At 37.3% G+C, this 20712-nt stretch overlaps 1 protein-coding gene across 1 annotated transcript in view; it reads left to right on the top strand.

Moving 5' to 3' along the window:
• Nucleotides 1-7728: 7728 nt before the first annotated feature.
• The window catches only part of CFAP47 (cilia and flagella associated protein 47), a 931170-nt gene continuing 918186 nt past the window's right edge, over nucleotides 7729-20712 (top strand). Inside the window, exon 1 of the mRNA XM_074210630.1 lies at nucleotides 7729-7979. Coding sequence (XP_074066731.1) covers nucleotides 7827-7979 — 153 coding nt within the window. The 5' untranslated portion in view covers nucleotides 7729-7826. The remainder of the gene's footprint in view (nucleotides 7980-20712) is intronic.

Genomic DNA, 20712 nt, shown 5'->3' on the forward strand with positions numbered 1-20712 from the left:
TCATTCCCTTTTGCTTCTCTCTTATCAGCTGAGGAATTCTTATGCTTCACTGAAAAAATTGAGATAATTCTTTGAGGTTTCCTTCTTTTCCTTTCCACTTCATCTCAAATGTCTCCCTCTTATTATCTTTCCTTTTTCTCATTTTAGTCATAGTCATGCCACATGATTCTATCTATCATTGCCTTTCCTTCTCTCCTACTCTAGAATCTTCCATGTGTGGAAACTTGCTAGAATCTTCAAACTAATAGATTTTCCTCTGTGACCTTACAAGTCTGTAAGATTTGCCTAAGAAGGAACCCATCCTTCTTTACAAAACCCCTAAATGGTCTTACAGTGAGACCTTTCAAAGGCAAACCTCTTTACACGTTCCTTTTATATGTTCCTATTTTCTTTAGCAGATTGCTTCTTTCTCATCCTTCCCTTTATCATAGCATAAACATTATTAGACATGAGCATTTCTTTTTTAAAAGATTTTATTTATTTTGAGTTTTACAATTTCCCCCCAATCCTACTTCCCTCCCCCACCCCTCACAGAAGGCAATTTGCCAGTCTTTATTTTGTTTCCATAGTATACATTCATCCAAATTGAATGCAATGAGAGAGAAATCATATCCTTAAGGAAGAAACATAAAGTATAAGTGATAGCAAGATCAGACAATAAGATACCAGTTTTTTTTTTCTAAATTGAAGGTAAAAGTCCTTGGTCTTTGTTCAAACTCCACAGTTCTTTCTCTGGATATAGATGGTATGCTCCATTGCAGACAATCCCAAATTGTCCCTGATTATTGCACTGATGGAATGAGTGAGTCCATCAAAGTTGATCATCGTCCCCATGTGGCTGTTAAGGTGTACAGTGTTTTTTTGATTCTGCTCATCTCACTCAGCATCAGTGACATAAACATTTCTTATATAGAGAAGGCCATTAAAAGAGACTAGTATATTTGATATGTACTTTGCTTTTAAGAACTATTGCATTTGGTGGGATAGCATTAATACTGACTAACTTATTTGTGTTTCCTTATGCTCTTATTTAAACTTTTCATTGTTGATTTTTTCCTTTCTTTGCTTTTTACTTTTGCATCATTACCAAGAATAGTCAAGGAAAACAAATTTTTTTAAGGATTTTTTTTTTTTGCAAGGCAAATGGGGTTAAGTGGCCTGCCCAAGGCCACACAGCTAGGCAATTACCAAGTATCTGAGGTCAGATCCAAGCTCAGGCACTTCCGACTCTAGGGCCGGTACTCCATCCACTGTGCCACCCAGCCACCCCAAGGAAGACAAATTTTTGGATGAAAATGTATGTCTAATTATGTAGTTTCAGACCACCACTTCTCTAACAAGCGTATAGGTATGTTTTCATCACCAGATATTCCCTAATTATCAGATGTCTTCTTGGATCTCACCTGCATTCTTTCCTTCCCCCCTCCTAGTCCTCACAACTTTCCACTTCTGGATCCATTATCAGATCACCTACTCCCCTGTGGCCCCACTCACTAGTCTTGTAACTTTCCAGATCAACATGGCCCTACATCACCACTACCATCCTAAGAACATTGTCCTTTTCTTTTAAAATAAAAGTTCAAGGAGAGATACTATCTTTGTTTCTATATTTGTATCCTAGTTCATAGCAAGCATTATAGTCACATCAAATCAGAACTAGAGCCAGAAGTAAACCCCCCAAACCAAAATCATAGTCCAAACCCAATACTAAGATTTTAGAAACAACGATTTATTGAGTTAGCCAGTAAGGGAGCCCTATTCATACACCCAAAGAACAAAAGAAGAAAACTTGTATAGGTTTCTATTTATGCAGGAGATAGATTGGGTATGTTATACCTTAGGATTGAATAAAGCCAATTTTGGGGACTTAGCTGGATAGGAATAGGAGATTTAGTATGCTGTGATTGGATTTGCAGCTAGGCTAGTAACAGGAAAGGCTCTTCTTAAGGCTGACTATCTCTTATAACCTAATGACTATTCTTGCTGTTTCCACAGTAAAGAAGGTTTCAGACAAAAGTGGAACTGCAATACAAACAGGGAAAGGGTAAAAATAAAGGAAGTACATATAAAATGGAAATGCTTTACTCACAACTCTTATACACGCTTGTGGCATATGGCTTCATAAAGGTTCAAGGAATGGCCAATAAGGTATTTGTTGTCCTATAACTCCAGGAGAAATTCCAGGAAAAGGCCAGTACACAATGCTTATTGATTTGACCAGTGCCTTTGATACTTTCAGTCATGAGGGCTTGTGAAAGGTCATGACAAAATTTGTTGCTCACAGAAGTTCACTAGTCTCATTCACTAGTTTCATAACAGTATACCTGTATAGGTCTGGATAATGAATGATTCTAGGGAGCTTTCCCAGTCACCTTTGGAGTGAATCAGGACTATTTGCTTGCTCCCATGATGTTTTCAGCAAAGAAAAACACTTTCAAAGAAGAAAAATGGCATCAAAGTCAGCTACCAACCATATTGATGGTAAATTACTTAACTTTAAATGAAAACAAGCCAAGACTAAAGTAGAGGAAGAGTTTTGTGATCTTTTGTTCTAAGATAATTGTGTACTCAGTGGAACCTCTGAGGTTGAGATGCAACTTGGATTCATTCTCAGCTGCTTGTGCTAATTTGAGTCTGATGATTAACATCAAGGAAACAGGTTCTCCATCAGCCAAAACTGTAGCATTTATACATGGAACAATTGGCTATGACAAATAGAAAAATTTTGAATTCTGTGAATAAATTCACTGACCTTGGCAGAATACTTTCCAGGGATGTACACATAAATAATGTGGTTGATGCATGCATTACCATTTATAGTAGCTAGCCCAATGCTTGGAAGACTCCAAAGGAAAGTGTGGGAGAGAAGAGGTATTAGGCTGCCTACCAAACTGAAAGTCTATAGAATCATTGTAATATCCTCATTGTTGTATGCTTATGAAACCTGAATAGTATACCAGCACATGCCAGGAAACTGAATCATTTTCATTTGAATTGTCTTAGGAAGATTCTGAAGATCTTCTAGCAAGATAAGATACTGGACTCTGAGATCCTTTCTCAAGCTAAATGTCAATCATTCAAACTCTACTGCAGAGAATACAAGGTTGATGGGCTGATCATATTTGAATGCCAACTGAATATTTGTCTAAAAGACTAATTTTGAAAAATTCACACAAGGCAAGAACTTACATGTTTGTCAGAAGTCATATGAGGGCAATTCTCAAGGTCTCTCTGAAGAACTTCGAAATCCATTGAGTGACATGGGAGACACTGGCACAGGATCTTCCCACATTGTGTACTTGCATCAAAAAAGTGAAGCAGAGCTACAGTAGCTCAAAAAAAAAGTGAAGTGCACTTATTTAGAGACATCTCTACTCCAAATATTCATATAGACTATTTGTGCCTGACCTAGTGTAGAACTTTCTGAGCTTGTATTGGCTGATCAGCCATAGTTGAAGACATTGTATCTTGACCTCAGCACAGTAATGTCATTTTGGTCTTCTCTGAGAATAAAGGACAATTAAGCAACCATATATGTTTGTTTATTCATTCTTCTGGAATCATGATTCATCATTACATTCATTAAAGTTTTTTTTTTTTTAGGATTTTGCAAGGCAAATGGGGTTAAGTGGCTTGCCCAAGACCACACAGCTAGATAATTGCTAAGTGTCTGAGGTCGGATTTGAACTCAGGTACTCCTGACTCCGGGGCTGGTGCTTTATTCACTGCACCACCTAGCAGCACCTAGGAGCTTAAAATTTAATGAAGGAAACAACTCACAGGGAAGGTTGGTAGCTGGTGAAGTCATGTTTTGGGAAATCAACAAATATTTTGAGTGAAACAATAAGGTAACCATTAACATATTTTTTCCACAGGAAGTGATATTCATTATTCTTAGAAGAAGAACTAGAAAGTAGATGTCCAGGGGAAAAAAGAGATAAGCTATTCACATAACTAGTAGGGTAGAAAATCAATGGGGCAACTCAAATTTCTGAATCTAAGTAATGTATTAATTTGTATTTTTTTTTCAGAATATGGTGTGATGTGGTTATCTGCTAATTTCTTTTTAGAATGCTGTTTAGCTTTTTTCCATCATATTGTTCTTGTTACTCACTAAGTCCTTATCATAGTAGTTGGAGCTCTTGGGTTAATAAACATTATTACATTATATTTAATTACTCTGGCTCTTTTTTACCTGATGTTTCATTGGTCATCTTTTCTAATTTTTATCAAGTACTGAATTGGTTTGGTGATTACTGCTTTATAGTACAGTTTGAGATCTGCTACTAGGAAAGCCTTGCTTCCTCTTATTTCTTTTTCATTATTATATATGGAAATTGTTGATAGCTTTTTCTTACAGATGAATTTAAAAAAATTTATGGTTGGTTTTCTTAGTTTTTTATTTTATTAAATACTTTTGAACTAATTCCATTCTCTGGTTTGCTGGAAAAAATAAGCACATTGATGGGGACAGTGGTTTTGAATATATGAAGACTCATAGAACTTGAGTTAACCTTTTCAGGGTTCCTACTGTGGAAATTATGAAGTGCTTCCAGGTACTGTACCTGTTTATAAACTTCTCCCTCAGTCAACATTTTCTGAGATGTGTTTCAACCTCTTAATTACTTTATTTGTCCTTTCCTGGCTCTATTAAGTTTTTTTTTTTGAGTTCCAATAATGATCAATGCAGGATTATGTGAAGGTTTCAGATGCCCATGCACCTGATTTTATATGGATTGAGATAATGGTTTTTATTTCATTTCCATAACTTTCATGATAATTAAAGGCATTCTGTAGACTTTTTGAGCTATAATATCAAATTAGACCAACATCTTCAGAGAAAGCCAACAATGACACCAAATTCTAAATCTCATATTTCATTGGGAAACCTAACTCAGATTTCATATTTGGAATGAAAGGGAATACTCATAGGTTATTGGATAGTTAAAAGTAAGTTTATTTAGTCCTAATATACTGATGGCTGTATAGTATCACTAACCCCATTAGATGCAAGCCCCTTTATCTCCATATGAAAATGTGTTTGTTCAGCAAGACAGGGTAGGATTTATAAGCTCCTCAGGGATCCATCATGTCTAAAGGGCACCTCCACTATAAAGGTAGAACCTTTTATGACCACGTGGAGATGATGTCAGTTAGAAATCGTAACCCTGCTAAACAGACCCTTTAGGACTATTGCTTTGGCCGTTGAATAGTGGCTGAACTAGACTGGTGAGAATATATGTCATATATATATGCCAACTAGTAGATTACTGCCAACAGTCCCAATGTGAAGTGATGAAGGCCTGCACCAAGGTGATTACATTGCATCAGGGGGCATGACTAAAAATTTTAGGAAAGAGGAAACAATCACACTTAACATGTTGGATATGGAGGTTGAAAGAGAATGATCATACCTGGTATGTGTATATGTAGTGTGGAGTATGCAGAACTGGGAGAATGCTGGTGCTCTTGATCCATAACAGGGAAGTTTGAAAAAGGTGTAGGGATTTTTGGGAAAGATAATGAGTTCAGTTTTGTACATTATTGAGTTTAAGATCCAATTTGATATTTCTAATTTCTAATAGGTCGATAAAAAAATATGACACTGGACTAAGATTGAATAGGAAGATTTGAGAATTATTGACTTAGAGATAGTAATTGAATCTATAGGAGATGATGAGATCACCAATCAAGAAAGTCTAGAAGATGAAAAGAAGGGGCCCCAAGATAGAGCCAAGATACTCAGAATTAGGGATCTTGAGTTGGATGAAAATTTAGCTAAGGAGACTGACAAGGAGAAGTCAGGTAGATGCAGAGAAGTTACATTTCCAAACCTAAATAAATTTGCTGTCTGTGCCAAAAGATTTTGATTTAGCATGACATATTGTAAATTCAAAGAATAAACAAACTTTGGGATATTCTGCCTTTCTTTGGAGGTATTTTAAATAGGAGTTTTAGATTTAGATTTAGATATTTAGATAGGAATAGTGACATAACTAGACCATGAATACAAAGCTGTGAATCTAACCTTAAAAGGGTTAAGCTAACATAGTATAAATAAAAGGTGTCATGTTTGAATTCAAAGGTCATTGTTCAGTCTTTTTAGTCATGTGTGACTTTATGATCCATTTGGGTTTTTTTTTTTAGGTTTTTGTAAGGCAAATGTTAAGTGGCTTGCCCCAGGCCACACAGCTAGGTAATTATTAAATGTCTGAGGCTGGATTTGAACTCAGGTACTCCTGACTCCAGAGCCAGTGCTCTATTCACTGTGCCACCTAGCCGCCCCCCATTTGGGGTTTGCCATTTCCTTCTTCAGTTCATTTTACAGATAAAGATACTGAAGCAAACATGATGATATGTCTTTCCCAGGATCACACAGCTAATGAGTGTATGAGCCTGGATTTTAACTCAGGAAGATTCAAGTTCCTGACTCCAGGCCCAGCACTCTATGCACTATGGTATCAGCAGAGCACCAGAGATAGTTGAGGAGTCAGAGGACTAGGATTCAAATCCCAGCTTGACTACTTATTACCTTTGTCATCTTTGGCAAGTCACCATGGGTCAGAAAATTCCAGTCTGCAACAAAAATCACCAAGAGCTTCAAGCATGAGTAATCAGTTTATTACTGAATCCAGGCATCCTTAATTAATTTAATCTAATCTTTACATTCAAGGACCCTTACTGTTAGAGGATGGCCAGTATTTATTTCTATGGCTTGAGAGTACACTAAAAATAGAATGAGGCAGTACAATTTCATGATTAGTTAACACTAAAAGTGGGGGAAACTCTATGACTGATTGAAGGACAAGTCCATCAATCCAATAACCACTTTGTCAATAGGCCTTTCACAGACCATCAACTCCAGTTATCTCGACTGGGACTTTCCAAAAGTTAAACAACAACATCCTGGGGCCTTCCACAAATCATAAGACCCTAGGTTTGATCAACTTTAATCCTAGGGTTCAAGGAAGTTGGAATTTTGAAGCAAAGCTTATTAAGGAGTAGAAGGCATTTGTAATATAAATTTCCAGCACATTCCCAATGATTCCTTCCAGAAACTGGTTAAAAAAAAAACCTAACAGGGGCAGCTCGGTGGCGTAGTGAATAGAGCGCCGGCCCTGGAGTCAGGAGTACCTGGGTTCAAATCCGATGTCAGACACTTAATAATTACCTAGCTGTGTGGCCTTGGGCAAGCCGCTTAAACCCGTTTGCCTCGCAAATAAAAAAAAACACAACAAAAAACCCCCAAACCTAACAAAATAAAGCCCAAACAACTCATAGGCATAGTCAAACGAAATAAATGCTAAGCACAGTTGTTACAAGAGTTTCTCTTCTACCTTTCCCACACAACTAAAAAAAATTTTAAATGGTGTGAGTTTGGAGGGGAATTGGGAGTGAAAATAAATGTTTAATTGAACAATAACATTAAAAAAAACCCCAACTATACATAAACCCACACATCAACTTGAACGCTTCCAAGGATTAGAAATGCGAGATAAAAGGTGGCCGTGGGCGACCCCGTTAGACTCGCCCCATCCTCGCTCTCCCGGTCCTGTCTCGCCACTTTCCAGGGGATGCTAAACGCCGGCCCATCAGGGGCTCTGAGGCGCATTTTCTTGAGTCTCCATCCTCCTTCTCAGAGATGGAGGCTCGGGCCAAACGTCCTGGTTCCACGGAGAGCTTGCGCAGGAACGTTGCGCCAGGACCGGGCCGGTTGGCAAGGCGCGGTCCCAGACTCCCGGCCGGAGAGGACTGCCGCCCCTCGGCCGCTGTGCGGGCTCCGCGCCCGCCTGCCGTCCCCTCCCCTCCGCTGGCTCCTCAGAGCCATGGAGAAAACGGTGCTGTCGTTGCGGATTTGCCCGCCCCGAGTGCTCTTCGCCAACGTGCAGGTCGGCAAGGTCTACAGCACCGAGATAACGGTGCAGAACATCGGCCGCAGCAACAAGAAGATCCGCTTCCTGGGGCCCCGGGACCCGCAGGTGATGAGGGCCCGGCCGGGGGAGGACGGAGCAGTTCGCCCGGGGTGGGCACCCCGGGGGCGCAGGGCAGCCGCTTCGAGGACACTGGGCCTGCCGCCACCCCCTCCCCATCACCCTTCCTTTCCCTCTCTTCCAGAACTGCCCATTTCCTCCTGGGGATTGGCCCTGCTGCAGAGGAGTCCAATCCTGGACCATCCATCCCCCCCAGTCGGTCCATATTTATTAATCACTTTACTTTGTGCCAGACCCCGGGGTACAAAGAAAGGCAAAAACAATCCTGCCCTCAAGTAGGAACTGTCTCAATAGAGTGTGAATGAATGAATGAATGAATGAAGCAGCCATGAAACATTGACAATACTCAAAGCTTTGGGGATATACACAGAACGAAAAGACACGTCCCTGACCTCAACGAACTCACATTCTAACGGGAAGGGAGGAATGGAAGAGCCAACATATATGGAACTTTCAACATGCAAACGACGATTACATGCAAAATAAATAGAAAATAATCTCAGAGGAAAGGGGTTCAGAAGAAAGGGAAAGTCTTTTTAACAGGAGGTAGGATTTTAACTGAGCCTTGGAGGAAGCCAGGAGGTCAAAGTGAGGAGGAGGAGAATTTCAGGGCTGGGGACTGACAATGAATATGCCTCAGTAGGAAAGGAAGTGCTCCGTGCAAGAAACACCAAGTAGGTCAGTGTGGAAGGGAGTAAAATGTAAGAAGACAGGGAGAAACCAATATATGAAGGACTTAAAAGACAAAGAGATATTTTATTATTTGGGGAGCCACTGGGTGCTCCTATTAAGTAGGGGAGTGATATAGTCAGATCCTGGATTTCAGGAAAATCATATTGGCAGCTGAATGGAGCATGACAGGAGTGGGGAATGAATTGAGCCAGGCAGATTTACCAGTTCTCTTCTACTGACGAGGCTCTGAATTAGGGTATTTATTCACTGTGTTATCAGAGAGAAGGGGGAGATAGATAAAGGATAGAATGTGTGAAGGGAAAAATGACAAGTCCACCCTCTGCCTTCATCCTAACCCCACAAAGATTTTTTTTTTGTGTTTTGGAAGAAGGAAAAGATTAAGGAGATTCTGCTTGAACTTTCCAGAATACACCTGGCAGGATGTTTTTCCAACAGAATATAAGGTGGGCCTGGGATCTTCTGATTTGTTACCAGAACAATTTATGAATTGTCAGCATTTCATGGATGTATATGTATGTATTTTGATGCCTTATATTAGAACCTAAGGTGAAATGTACTCTAAAACTAATGATGGTAAGAAGAAATTTTCTATCCTGTGTCCTGAGATGTGTTTATTCTGAACATTCATTCCATAAGATGTATTCTATAAGCTGGGCAGCTAGGTGGAGCACTATCTTTGAGCCTGGAGGAGGGGAGTTCAAATCCAGTATTACTAGTTGTGTGACCTTGGACAAGTCACTTAACCCTGATTGTTTCAGATCCAGGGCCATCTCCAGGCATCCTGATTCTTATCTGGCCACTGGTCCCATATGGCTCTGGAGGAAAAAATGAGGTTTATGACTTAGTATAGCTTACCCTCATTCAAATCCAATTCATGTGCTTGTCATGGCATCACCTTGATGTCATGGTCGGCTTCTTCAAGAATGAAGGACAAACTTCATCGTTTTCATCTTCATAAGATAACCAACATTTATTTAGCTCTGATTTTGTACTCACACTTTACAAGCATTATCTTATAGTCACCTAAGCATTTTTTAGGCAGCCTAACTTAGTAAATAGAATGCTGGAATTGGAGTTAAGAACATTGGTACCTGGGAGAAGATTACCACCTAGGACATTTATCTGTGAGTCCATGGACAAATTAGCTGCTTTGTTAGGAAGTTGATACTAGTAGAATATAAGTTCACCAGGGAAATGTATTGTTGCCCTTTTTTTCTTTTCTGTCTTTTGAACTCAATACAATGCCTTACATATAGCAAGTTCTAAATAAACGGGTGCTGAATGAATGAATGATTCCTTTATGTAATAATAAAATTATTGGAAAACCTTGCAGGTATTTGGAAGAATGGGAGGCACCTGACTTGTGCCACCTATGCCCTGAACGAACCTCTCTTGTCTCAGTTTTCTCATCTATAAAATGGGATTAGTAATACTTGAACTATCTACCTTATAGGGTTATTGTAAGGAAAGCACTGTGAACTTTGAAGTTCTATATCAATATTGAGTTATTTTATGATTATTACTAAGATCACCTTTTGACCAACCTAAAATACCAATTTATTGTTCAATAATTTTAATTTGTATGGCTGTAAGATTTCATGTGTTTTTTCTTTTTTGAATGTTTTATTTTTTTCAATTACAGACAAAAATAATTTTCAACATTAATCTTTTTGTAAGCTTTTGGGTCCCACATTTTTTTACCTCCCTTCTTTACCTCCCCCTTCCCCTTTACAAAGAGTTATCTGAAATAGGTTATACATGTACAATACTGTTTCTATATTAGTAATACTGTGAAAGAAGAATCAGAACTAAAAGGGAAAAAAACATGAGAAAAAGAAAAAAAACAAGTTTTAAAAAATGAAGATTATTGTGCATTGGTCTGCATTCAGACTCCATAGTTTTTTTCTCTCTCATTTTCCATCACATGTCTTTTAGAATTGTCCCTGATCATTGAATTGCTGAGATGAACTAAGTCCATCATAATTGATAATCATACAAAGATTATGCTTACTTCACTCAGCATCAGTTTATGAAAGTCTTTCTAAGCTTCTCTGGAGTAATCCCATTCATGATTTCTTTTAGAACAATAGTACTCCATCACATTCATATACCTTAATTTGTTTAGCCATTCTCAATTGTTGAGTATCCTCTCATTTTTCATTTTTAATCCTAATGGAATATATATATGTGTGTGTGTGTGTGTGTGTGTGTGTGTGTGTGTGTGTGTGTGTGTGTGTGGTAAGGGAGCAAGTAACATTGACTCTTCATTTTTTTCTCAACTTACATGTCCAGTCACTTAGTAAATTTTGTCATTTTTACATTCAGAATATCACTCACCTTTCTCACAACTGACATTGCTGACCCTAGTTGATGCTCTTATCACCTCAATCCTAGATTACTGAAGTAGTCTTCTCATTTGTCTCCCTGTCTCACTTTTCCCTCTAGAATCCATTCATTATACAACTGTCAAGGTAATTCTCCTTAAGCATAAAAGTGACTATGTGTCGCTCGCTCCTCTACCTAAAACTGCAGTGGTTTTCCAGTACTTCTAGGATCAAGTCCTCTGACTTTAAATCTCTTTACAACCTAATCCCAAAATATTTGTCTGGCCTCATTAGGCATTACTCACCTTCCTACATCCCGTTCTCCAGCCAAATTGTTCTTACTGTTGTTCCTTGATACTATATGCATTTCCCATATCCACATCTTGTTACTGGTCATTTCTTATGTTAGGAATACATTTTCACTTCATCTTCACCTCAAGCTCCACTTTCTACACAAATCTTTCATGATCCTCCAGCTACTTTATACTTAACTACATCATATTGATTTTCCATTTATTCTCTATATACTTATATATGTTTATGTTATCTCCCATGATAGAATATTAACACTTTCAGAGTAGGGTTTGTTTCTTCATTTTTGTCTATATTCCCAGTTCTAGCAGTCCTGACATACTGGCTCCTAAATGTTTTTGATTTGATTGAATTTATTAATTACCTCCCAGGCTGACTTTTGGTTAAGGAAATAACAGTAGAAATGTTGTTATATTTTAGGGAGATTAGTAAAATAATTTTTTGATACCCTGGTAAATCTGAAAGGACTTCCTTTTTGAAACTTAAATTGACAGAAATAGTTTATTTCCCTATTAGGTGATGGATTTACCAAGCTATGACAATATTATAAAGGAGCTTCTAATTTAATGGGGAAGAAATACACAGATAACTGTGTTAAAAAGAAGCATGAGAGAGGTACAAAAGAGAGAGCTAGGCTGATAAATACGAGGAGAAAGGCATTACGATCACTTTGGGGATGAGGATGTGTTCTAGGGCAGAAGGGGCATTTGAGGGGACTTTGAATGAACCAGGGACTTTAAGAGATACAGAATTGGCAGGGTCCATTCTGGCTATGGATACTATACCAGAATGACCAAAGGTATAAAGCCACTAGAGGTCAAGTAAGATAGAGTAGTCCATGTGACTCGAATGTGGAATGTCTTTAAGATTATTAAAAATTTAATTTTAAATGTTTTTGAAAGAATATCTTATTTTATTGATTATTTTTTACAATATTACTCCTGAATATATTTCTCCCAATTCCTGTTTCCTCAGTGAATCATTCCTTATAAGCAAGATTAGAAAAGAAAGAAAAAAATTCAGCAAATATAACAAGCACATTAACCAAATAGTGTGGCATATGAGGGAGGTACAATTTTTCAGCTCTTCTGTGGGACCAATCTTGATCATTATAATTTTACAATATTCAGTTTCATTTTTCTTCTTTATATTTCTAAACCAATGATCTCTTAATTGTCTTATCCAATGACCTTTTCTTAATTCTCCTCCTTCATGAACTCTCTATAGCATATGATTGCTGACAATGTCATCCAAAAAGTACTTGTTAAATGCCTACTACATGCCAGTCCCAGTGGTAGGCACTGGTGATAGAAAGACAAAATTGAAATAGACAGTGGTTAAGTGACTTGCTCAAGGTCACATAGAAAGCTTAGCTTTGAACTTAGCTTTGAACTCAGGTCTTCTTGACTCCATACACCATACTCTATCCATTGCATCATCTAGCTGTCTTGTTGTGTGTGTGGTGAGGTAACTTTTGTATTTCAGAGGAATATTTTATTTCTTGAAGAAGGCATTTGAATCATATTTGAGTTATAAAACAGGTAATCTAGATGAGCTTGGGCTCAAGCCCATAAATGATGTTGGGTCAGGTGTGTTGTTAGCTACTAACTGGTTGAATTTGATCATCTTATTTTAAACTTTTTATTGAAATTATTTGGAGAGAACAAAAAAGACCATTCCACAGATTGATATCTTTGTATGAGAAACATTTTAGAGAAGACCTACAAATCTAAATGTACTGTGCAATATCTAAATCTACTATCAGTTCTAAAATGCTTTTTACAAAGCTAAGAGCTATTGGCAGTAACCACCACCAATATGGAATTCAGATGAGGAAAATGAATTTAATGATTCATTTCTCAAGGATCAGATCCAGATTATTGGGAGACCAGAAAACTGATAGTTCCTCCATTTGATTTCCTCCTCTGATTCAAGAAAGTATTAATAGCATTTTTATTTTAATTTGGCAATTATTTTTAATTAATCAATTAATCATTTTTTCCAATTAATTCGACTTTAATTTGTCCATTTTTTTGCAAAAATATGTCCATGTGAAGCTTCTTTAAATATGAAAAGTATTTTTAGAATGTCTGTGGGATCTGAAAGTGACTGCTCTTTTTCTAGGACTACAGTTTAGATATCATATTCTGCAGTTTTCTATGAGATAGTAGATTTTGGAATAGTAGGAAAAAAACCCAGTTGCAAAGCAAAGACCAGATTTTTAGTAATGAAAAATGTAGTAACAACTGGTTAGTTCTGAAAAATTTTCTTTCCAACATTACACATTAAATTTGATTAAATAAAAGAAGTGTGTCCTCAAATAAGGGAAGTATAAAAGACTAACATTATAAAGGACAATGAATAAAGTTGAAGGGATTGTATGGAAATCATTTTCAAAAGTGATCAAGAACTTTTTTTTTAGGTAACTACAAAGCAAAACATTACCAAGATCAGTAGAGCTTAAATTATGGGACATAATATGTCATGCATGATTTAATTCTTGAATTCACATTTGGACTTATTCCTGGAAAACTTGGGTGCTCTAAGTATGAGTATGAAGGATGCTTCCACTAGTATATCTCCATAATTGATATTCTATTCACTTAATCTTTCAGGCAATTATCAGACTTTAAAGATACAGTCTGCTGAAGAAAGCCATTTGCAAAACCTGACTCTTTCTTACATTTTCATCAAGGATATTTTTAATACATGATTAAGTCATTTTCATATATATATATATATATATATTTTTTGTTTTGTTTTTTAGGTTTTTGCAAGGCAGATGGGGTTAAGTGGCTTGCCCAAGGCCACACAGCTAGGTAATTATTAAGTGTCTGAGGCCGGATTTGAACCCAGGTACTCCTGACTCCAAGGCTAGGCTTTATCCACTGTGCCACCTAGCCGCCCCCTCTCATATATATTTTTACATTTGATGAATTTAAAAAACAAAAACAAAAAAAATTATAGTCAAAAAATGATATAAGTAAGTATACTGGCAACTAACCATTATTGGATTCTGTATGGTATTGTTCTACAAGTGAAATAAAATGAAAAATGATCAATTACATTTTAATTGAATTAGCAGGCATTATTTTGCTTAAAAATATGTGGAACTGTGAATTTTCTAAAAGTGGTGAGCTAAAGGGAGTCATACTGGAAGTGAAGAAAAAAAGACTTAAGGTTCACCTATTTTATAGATGTGAAAGAAAAAACAACTCTTTGTTGTTGTTGTTCAGTGTTAATAATATTAAGATTGAAATAAAACAGTATACAATAACCAAAGGTGTTTACTACTGTTATGATTTACAGTATAAAGATCAAATGAAAGAGGCAGTGACACCTGTTTATAGAGACACTCGGTGATGATTTGCACCAATCTCTGTAGGATTGCAAAGCATCTTAACTGCAACTTCTAATCAAAAATGTTTTTGACCTGACCATCCACAAAAGAAAAACCCAGTAGCTGAAAAATGCTCATTGGCCATGATAAATCTGGATGAACAATCTGTAGATTGGTCCATCAGCACATTTTTTTTCATGAATACCTATTTCAGATGGAAAAGGACTTGGATCAATAATTGAACATGAGGAGGAGAGTAGGTTGAATTGCAGCAGAGGAAATTGCACAATACATCTAAAGATAATAAGCTTCTCTCTGAAGTCTTCCAAGACCCATCCTTTTAACATTAATGCTATCTGCTACGGAATATTGCAATCAAAATGTGAATAACTCAAAGGATAATAGAGAGACACTTGTTAGTTGTAAAGCTGCAGCACGTTATGAACTATGATTTGCATGTAGTGCAATCTTAAAGGGAGGTGTGATGGAAAAGGCAATCCTCTCCAGTTTCCTAATTAACTCACTAACTCACTCACCACAGTGGTTCTTTGAAACTTTTTCACTACTCCTCAAACCTCACATGGCTCCCTCACTCTCACCCTATTAACTGAGAATCTTGACTATTTTACTGAAGAAATTGAGACCATTTGTTGAGAGTTCCATTTTATCCTCTATCTCATATCACCTAGATAACTTTCTGTCACAATTTTCTCCTTCATCCTAATTCACATGAAGAGGTGTCCTTCTCCTTACCAAAGCAGACTCCTCTATTTGCAGAAGTGATCCCCATTGGGTCCTGTCTTAATCAACAGATTAATCCCTCTAATCACCCCACCTTTCTAATTTTTGATTCTACATCTATTTCCTTTCCTACTATCTACACATATGCCCATGTCTTTCCCATCTTCAACAATCCCTCGTTTGACCCCTCTATCCAGCTAGATCTCTGAGTTCCAAATTCTTTGGAGAAGTAGTGCCTCCAAACCCACAAGTCTGACTTCTGATCTAAGTCTACTTTCCATGTACTACCAGCAAGAATTACTAGCCAGCTTCTATTAAAAAGTAGATGGCACCATCTCTCCTTATACCCTAATAGATACAGCCGAGGACCTTGAACCCTTAATCCTTGGGTATAGTATTATTTCTCATTCAGTGTACTCAGTCATGGTCCAGAGAAGCAATCCTTGTGGAGCTGCAGCCTGATGACTGCTCCTACAGGTGTTATAGCCACAACTACTGAAGGCACAAAAAGGAAAATCTTCCCACTAAAGTCTTAGCACCATCAAATAGTTCAACATCAGAAACTGATATAATTTTTAAAATGAATATATGACATTAAGAAAAAAATGTTTGTCTACTTTGCCACTGTACCTTAGGGATGTGAACATTTTCCATCTTTGTTGCAATTGAATTTCAAATGTATTATCTCCTCCATTAAAAGGTGAGCTTCTTGAGTCTAGGACTATCATTTTTAATTTGTGACTCTAGTGCTTAGCAAATAATTTGTATATAAAATTGCTCACAAAGAGCTCGAAATCTAATGGAGATCAAATCAAGTTAAGTCAACAAGCATTAAGTGTTTATTATGTACCAGTCACTTGTACTAATGAATGATTGGGGAAGTGAAGAAAGGAAACTAGTCCTTGTCCTCCAGGGGCTCACATTCTGATAGAGGAGATATTATGCAAACAAGTAGGAAGGCAGAAGGGTGTGGAATAAAGTTCCAGTTCTGTGGCTATGAAGACCTGACTTCTGAGGAATGCTGTTTTTCTGTTTTACCAATGGCTTCTTAAGAGCAATAATTGAGCAGCTAAATGATATAGTGGATGGAGGCCGGCCCTGAAGTCTGGAGGACTTGAATTCAAATCCAACCTCTGACACTTACTAGCTGTGTGACCTTGGGCATGTCACTTAGCCCTGATTGCCTCACATCCAGGGATATTTCCAGTAGTGATTCATATCTGGCCACTGAATCCAGGTGACTCTGGAGGAGAGAGTTTTGTGACTTAGCTCAACATTCCCCCTCATTCAAATCCAATTCACATGCATGTCATGGCATCATCTCCCTGATGTCTAGGTCTTCTTTGAGAATGAAGGGCAAATATCACCAAGAGAAATAATCACAACTGAACTTTAGCAGCTGCTAATCCAAGAGCCTAGAGTTACCCTGAGGCCCAGAAAAAGGAAATGAAGTATGTTTAAGGAACAAAGGCCAATTTGACTTGAAACTAAGAGTGTAGACTGATAATATTCAATGATCCTATAAATATTAGGTGGGGACTATTATATAGGGCTTTAAAACCTAAACAGAGGCATTTATATTTTCACCCACAGGACATGGGAAGCTACTGGAATTAATGGATAGGAAAGAACTTTCATATCTCCTAAGATCTGATTTTGTTTGGTATTAACTACATTGGGTAGCTTATTTAACTAAAGGTTTCCATTTGACCCTACCCACAGTGGCATAGAAATTTCCAAATACCTATATAGGTACTTTTTCTAAGAGTTTGTGATGCTCTTCTTTTGGTAGTTTGACTTAACAAAAGCTTCATTTAGAAACTGGGTTGCCATGATAGACCCTGTGTGTGTGTGTGGGGGGGGGTCCTGTGATGTCATAGTAGCTTGATGTTCACTTGTCTGGAAGTCCTTTAGAGGCTTTAGGGATGTCTTAGGCTAACATGGGGCTAATGGATCCTTATTGCCCTGGTACTGTTGTCATGGTAATAGTTTTACTGACCCTCCTATAGGCTGTTGGTTAGTTGCTTCCTTAGTAACTTCATGTCTCAGGAGTCACAGCCCTGTAGAGGATATTTTCATTGTCCTCCCACCTAACTATTCTATGATGAAGTATCCTTCCTTTAAATAATTGCTAGATTATGTATGAGTGCTTCATTATGTTCAGTTTTTGTCTAAATGATCAGAGTAACCCATATCAGGCTTAATGTTCAATTTCTAGAGACATGGGAACATAAATTTTGGAGATCTAGGTTTCAGCAGTTTCAGTCTGTAATGAAGGATATTGGTTCAAGTAGGAAAAGGAAGGATAGGCAGATGGTAACATGACTTGGCTGGACAATGGTGTAGCTGAGTGTACTTTATAACATACCTGATAACAGGATGATGCCAAAATTAAATTTATCCTCTTTTATTTACCTTATAAGGTTATGTCTATGTCTGTCTATCTGTGTCTGTCTGTCTATCTATCTATCTATCTATCTATCTATCTATCTATCTATCAAAGTTGGCTGGTGAGGTCCTTGTGTACACATATTACTCTCTTCAAAAAACTCCTATTTTTATATTCATATATTTTTTCTCTTCATATATTCATGATTTATTCTTGAGATTCTTTTTAACCTTCCTAGACTGAGTTTCCCTATGGAGTTAATTTTTATTTTTGGGATCTGATCCATCTTTTCTTTGTACTCTTTGAAATCTGCAATCCCTAAAGCTTGGATGCATGTCAGAGTAGGCTCAGTTTTCAGCTTCTCTATCACAAATTCAAGGAGGGGCTGGTTATTAACTCCTGGGGAGGTCCTTGCCAATCTCTTTTAAAGTCCACTGAGGTAATTTCTTATTGGTAGGTGCCCTTTGTATAGTCCCTTTGGGGGCTCTCCATATGCCACCAGAAGGGTCTTTACCATAAGGTGCCATATCTGATCACCTAACCAATCAGTTCTTATGTCCAAATGTTATAGGCTAGACTATATGAAACTCTGGTGAATTTCATAGTTCAAGTTTGAGACTGGAATGAGACACTTAGAGGTCGTTGAACAGGTGAAAAAGGAAGGTTTACTTGGCATTAGAATGCAAAGAATATTCAGTAAGGACAATGCTGGCTCAAACAGGCATGGTCTCTTGTCTTTATACAAAAATATGACTGATTATCAATATGCGGTGATGCAAATGCATGTGAAATATCCTTTAGGTGTGAAGGGCACTCTTTCCACCAAAATGGGGAAGTTAACTTGAATATTTGGAGTTCTTGCTTATGGCCCAGATGAGCTGACTGGGAACTGAATGAGTCTAGACTCTATCTTTTGGGTCACTCTATTCTACTTTACATCTCATTCAGCTATCCACTTAGATTATCTATCTGTCTGCTGTCATATATATACTCTTTCCCTTATGTCTACCCTTCAGGTCAAAGACTATCTGTTTTTAATTCTTGCATTCTTATGTTTGTATTGTCAGCTTTGGCACAATTTTGGAACAAAATGAGTACTTCAGTCCAGGGGGAAACCCTGTATTCAGTTTTTGCTTTGTGTTGGGAAATTTATAAAATATACTGATTCATAAACTTCTCATTTAGCTTGGGAAACTTTAGCCAGTATAGAATCCTGGCAACTTAATAAGTAAGTTTGACACACTCTCTCTTCTTAAATGCTTTTTTATATTTTGCTAGCTATTTGTGACCCCTTCTTCCCCCTCTTCCAACTCCCCTTTCACAGATAATGAAATACTTGAGTAAGAGTAGTTAAGATCAATCATATCTTTTTTCTATCTTACAATTTAAAAATGAAACAAATAATGAATATAACTTTAAAGAACAGAAAAACTTTGAATTATTTATATACATTTCCAGTTGAGGGAAAACGAAGATTAAAAAAGAAAATTTCACTATTTGCATGATTTCTGGGAGATGGAAGAGTAGAGTTCAACACCATCAGATTTGTATCTTGCTTCCTATGCAGGTATCCCAGCTAATTGAAATGAATATAGGTGGCTTCTTCATTGTCTTGACTGCAAAAACATCTTGATTTTCCATCACTTGGATGGCTCCAGGACTTCTGATTCCCAGTCAAGTCTCTTCTTTAGCATCTTCCTCTCAATTATGTGTCCACATGCATACTTCTTGCTCATGGTAACCTGGCTTTGGGGGAGAGGAAACAAGGCTATCTGTGTGAGGCGACTTCCTCCAGAAATTAAACCAGGGTTGTTGCAGGAAATTTTTCTCTGCTTATAAAAATTTCTTTTCAGCTTCTTGCTCAAAATTGTGAGCTGAAACTGACAAGGGAAACTAGCTATGTTCAGCAAAAATGAACTTTTCCAAAATCATTTTGGGAAAAATAGGAAGATGCAGTAAGGGATGGAGCTACTTTTTGGGGGAAATGGAACAGTAAAAGAATTTGAAGACAGTGCTGGTTCATTCTTATTTCATCTCCAATTTCTCTACCAAGGAGAAGAGCCTTTTATAAGTGAAATGATAGACTGAAAATGACTAACAGGGAGTTGATGATGCCAAAAGTAAGTAAAGAGAACATAAGAAAGCACCTAACTGTCCTTGAGAAATTCAAACCATTTATCCCAGATGAACTACTCCTTTGACAGTAAAGAAACAGTAAGCTGTCATTGCTAAGTCAATGTAGATGATATTTGAAAGATCATGAAAAATGGGAGAGGTACCACGGAATATGGCTAATTGTATGTCCTGATTACTAGGACACACACACACACACACACACACACACACACACACACACACACATACACACACACACACACACAGAGAGAGAGAGTGAGAGAGAGAGAGAGAGAGAGAGACTCTAGATTTAGATTCTCTAAACTATAGGCTTTAATTTCTAGAATAATTTTGGAATGAATCATTGAAGAGATGATTAATGAATTTTTCTAACAAAGAAATTGTGATCACAAAGAGTCAACATGACCTCATTATGGATAGATCATTCCAGATTCACCTTATTTCCTTTTTATTTTTGATCACTGATCTTGTGCTTAGTTAAAGTATATTGTAAAGTATATTTGTGGACAGATCCAAGGAGTAGTTTATTATTAATGATTCAATGCTAACTTGTCAGGTGTCTAAAGGAGTACACTTCCCTCTTAACATTTTTTATGAATGATTCAAATGAAGATATAGATGGCGTATACATCAAATTGACAAGCAGAGAAGACTAATTAACCCACTGAATGCCAGTGAGGGTACAAAAAAGATCTTTGTCATATTACATCATATGGGCTAAATTTAATTAGAAGAAATTCAGTAGGGATAAATGAAAAATTTTTCACTTAGGTAAAGAAAATCAAC

The sequence above is a fragment of the Macrotis lagotis genome, chromosome 1 (genome assembly GCF_037893015.1).
Source record: "Macrotis lagotis isolate mMagLag1 chromosome 1, bilby.v1.9.chrom.fasta, whole genome shotgun sequence".
Taxonomy (NCBI): Eukaryota; Metazoa; Chordata; class Mammalia; order Peramelemorphia; family Peramelidae; genus Macrotis; species Macrotis lagotis.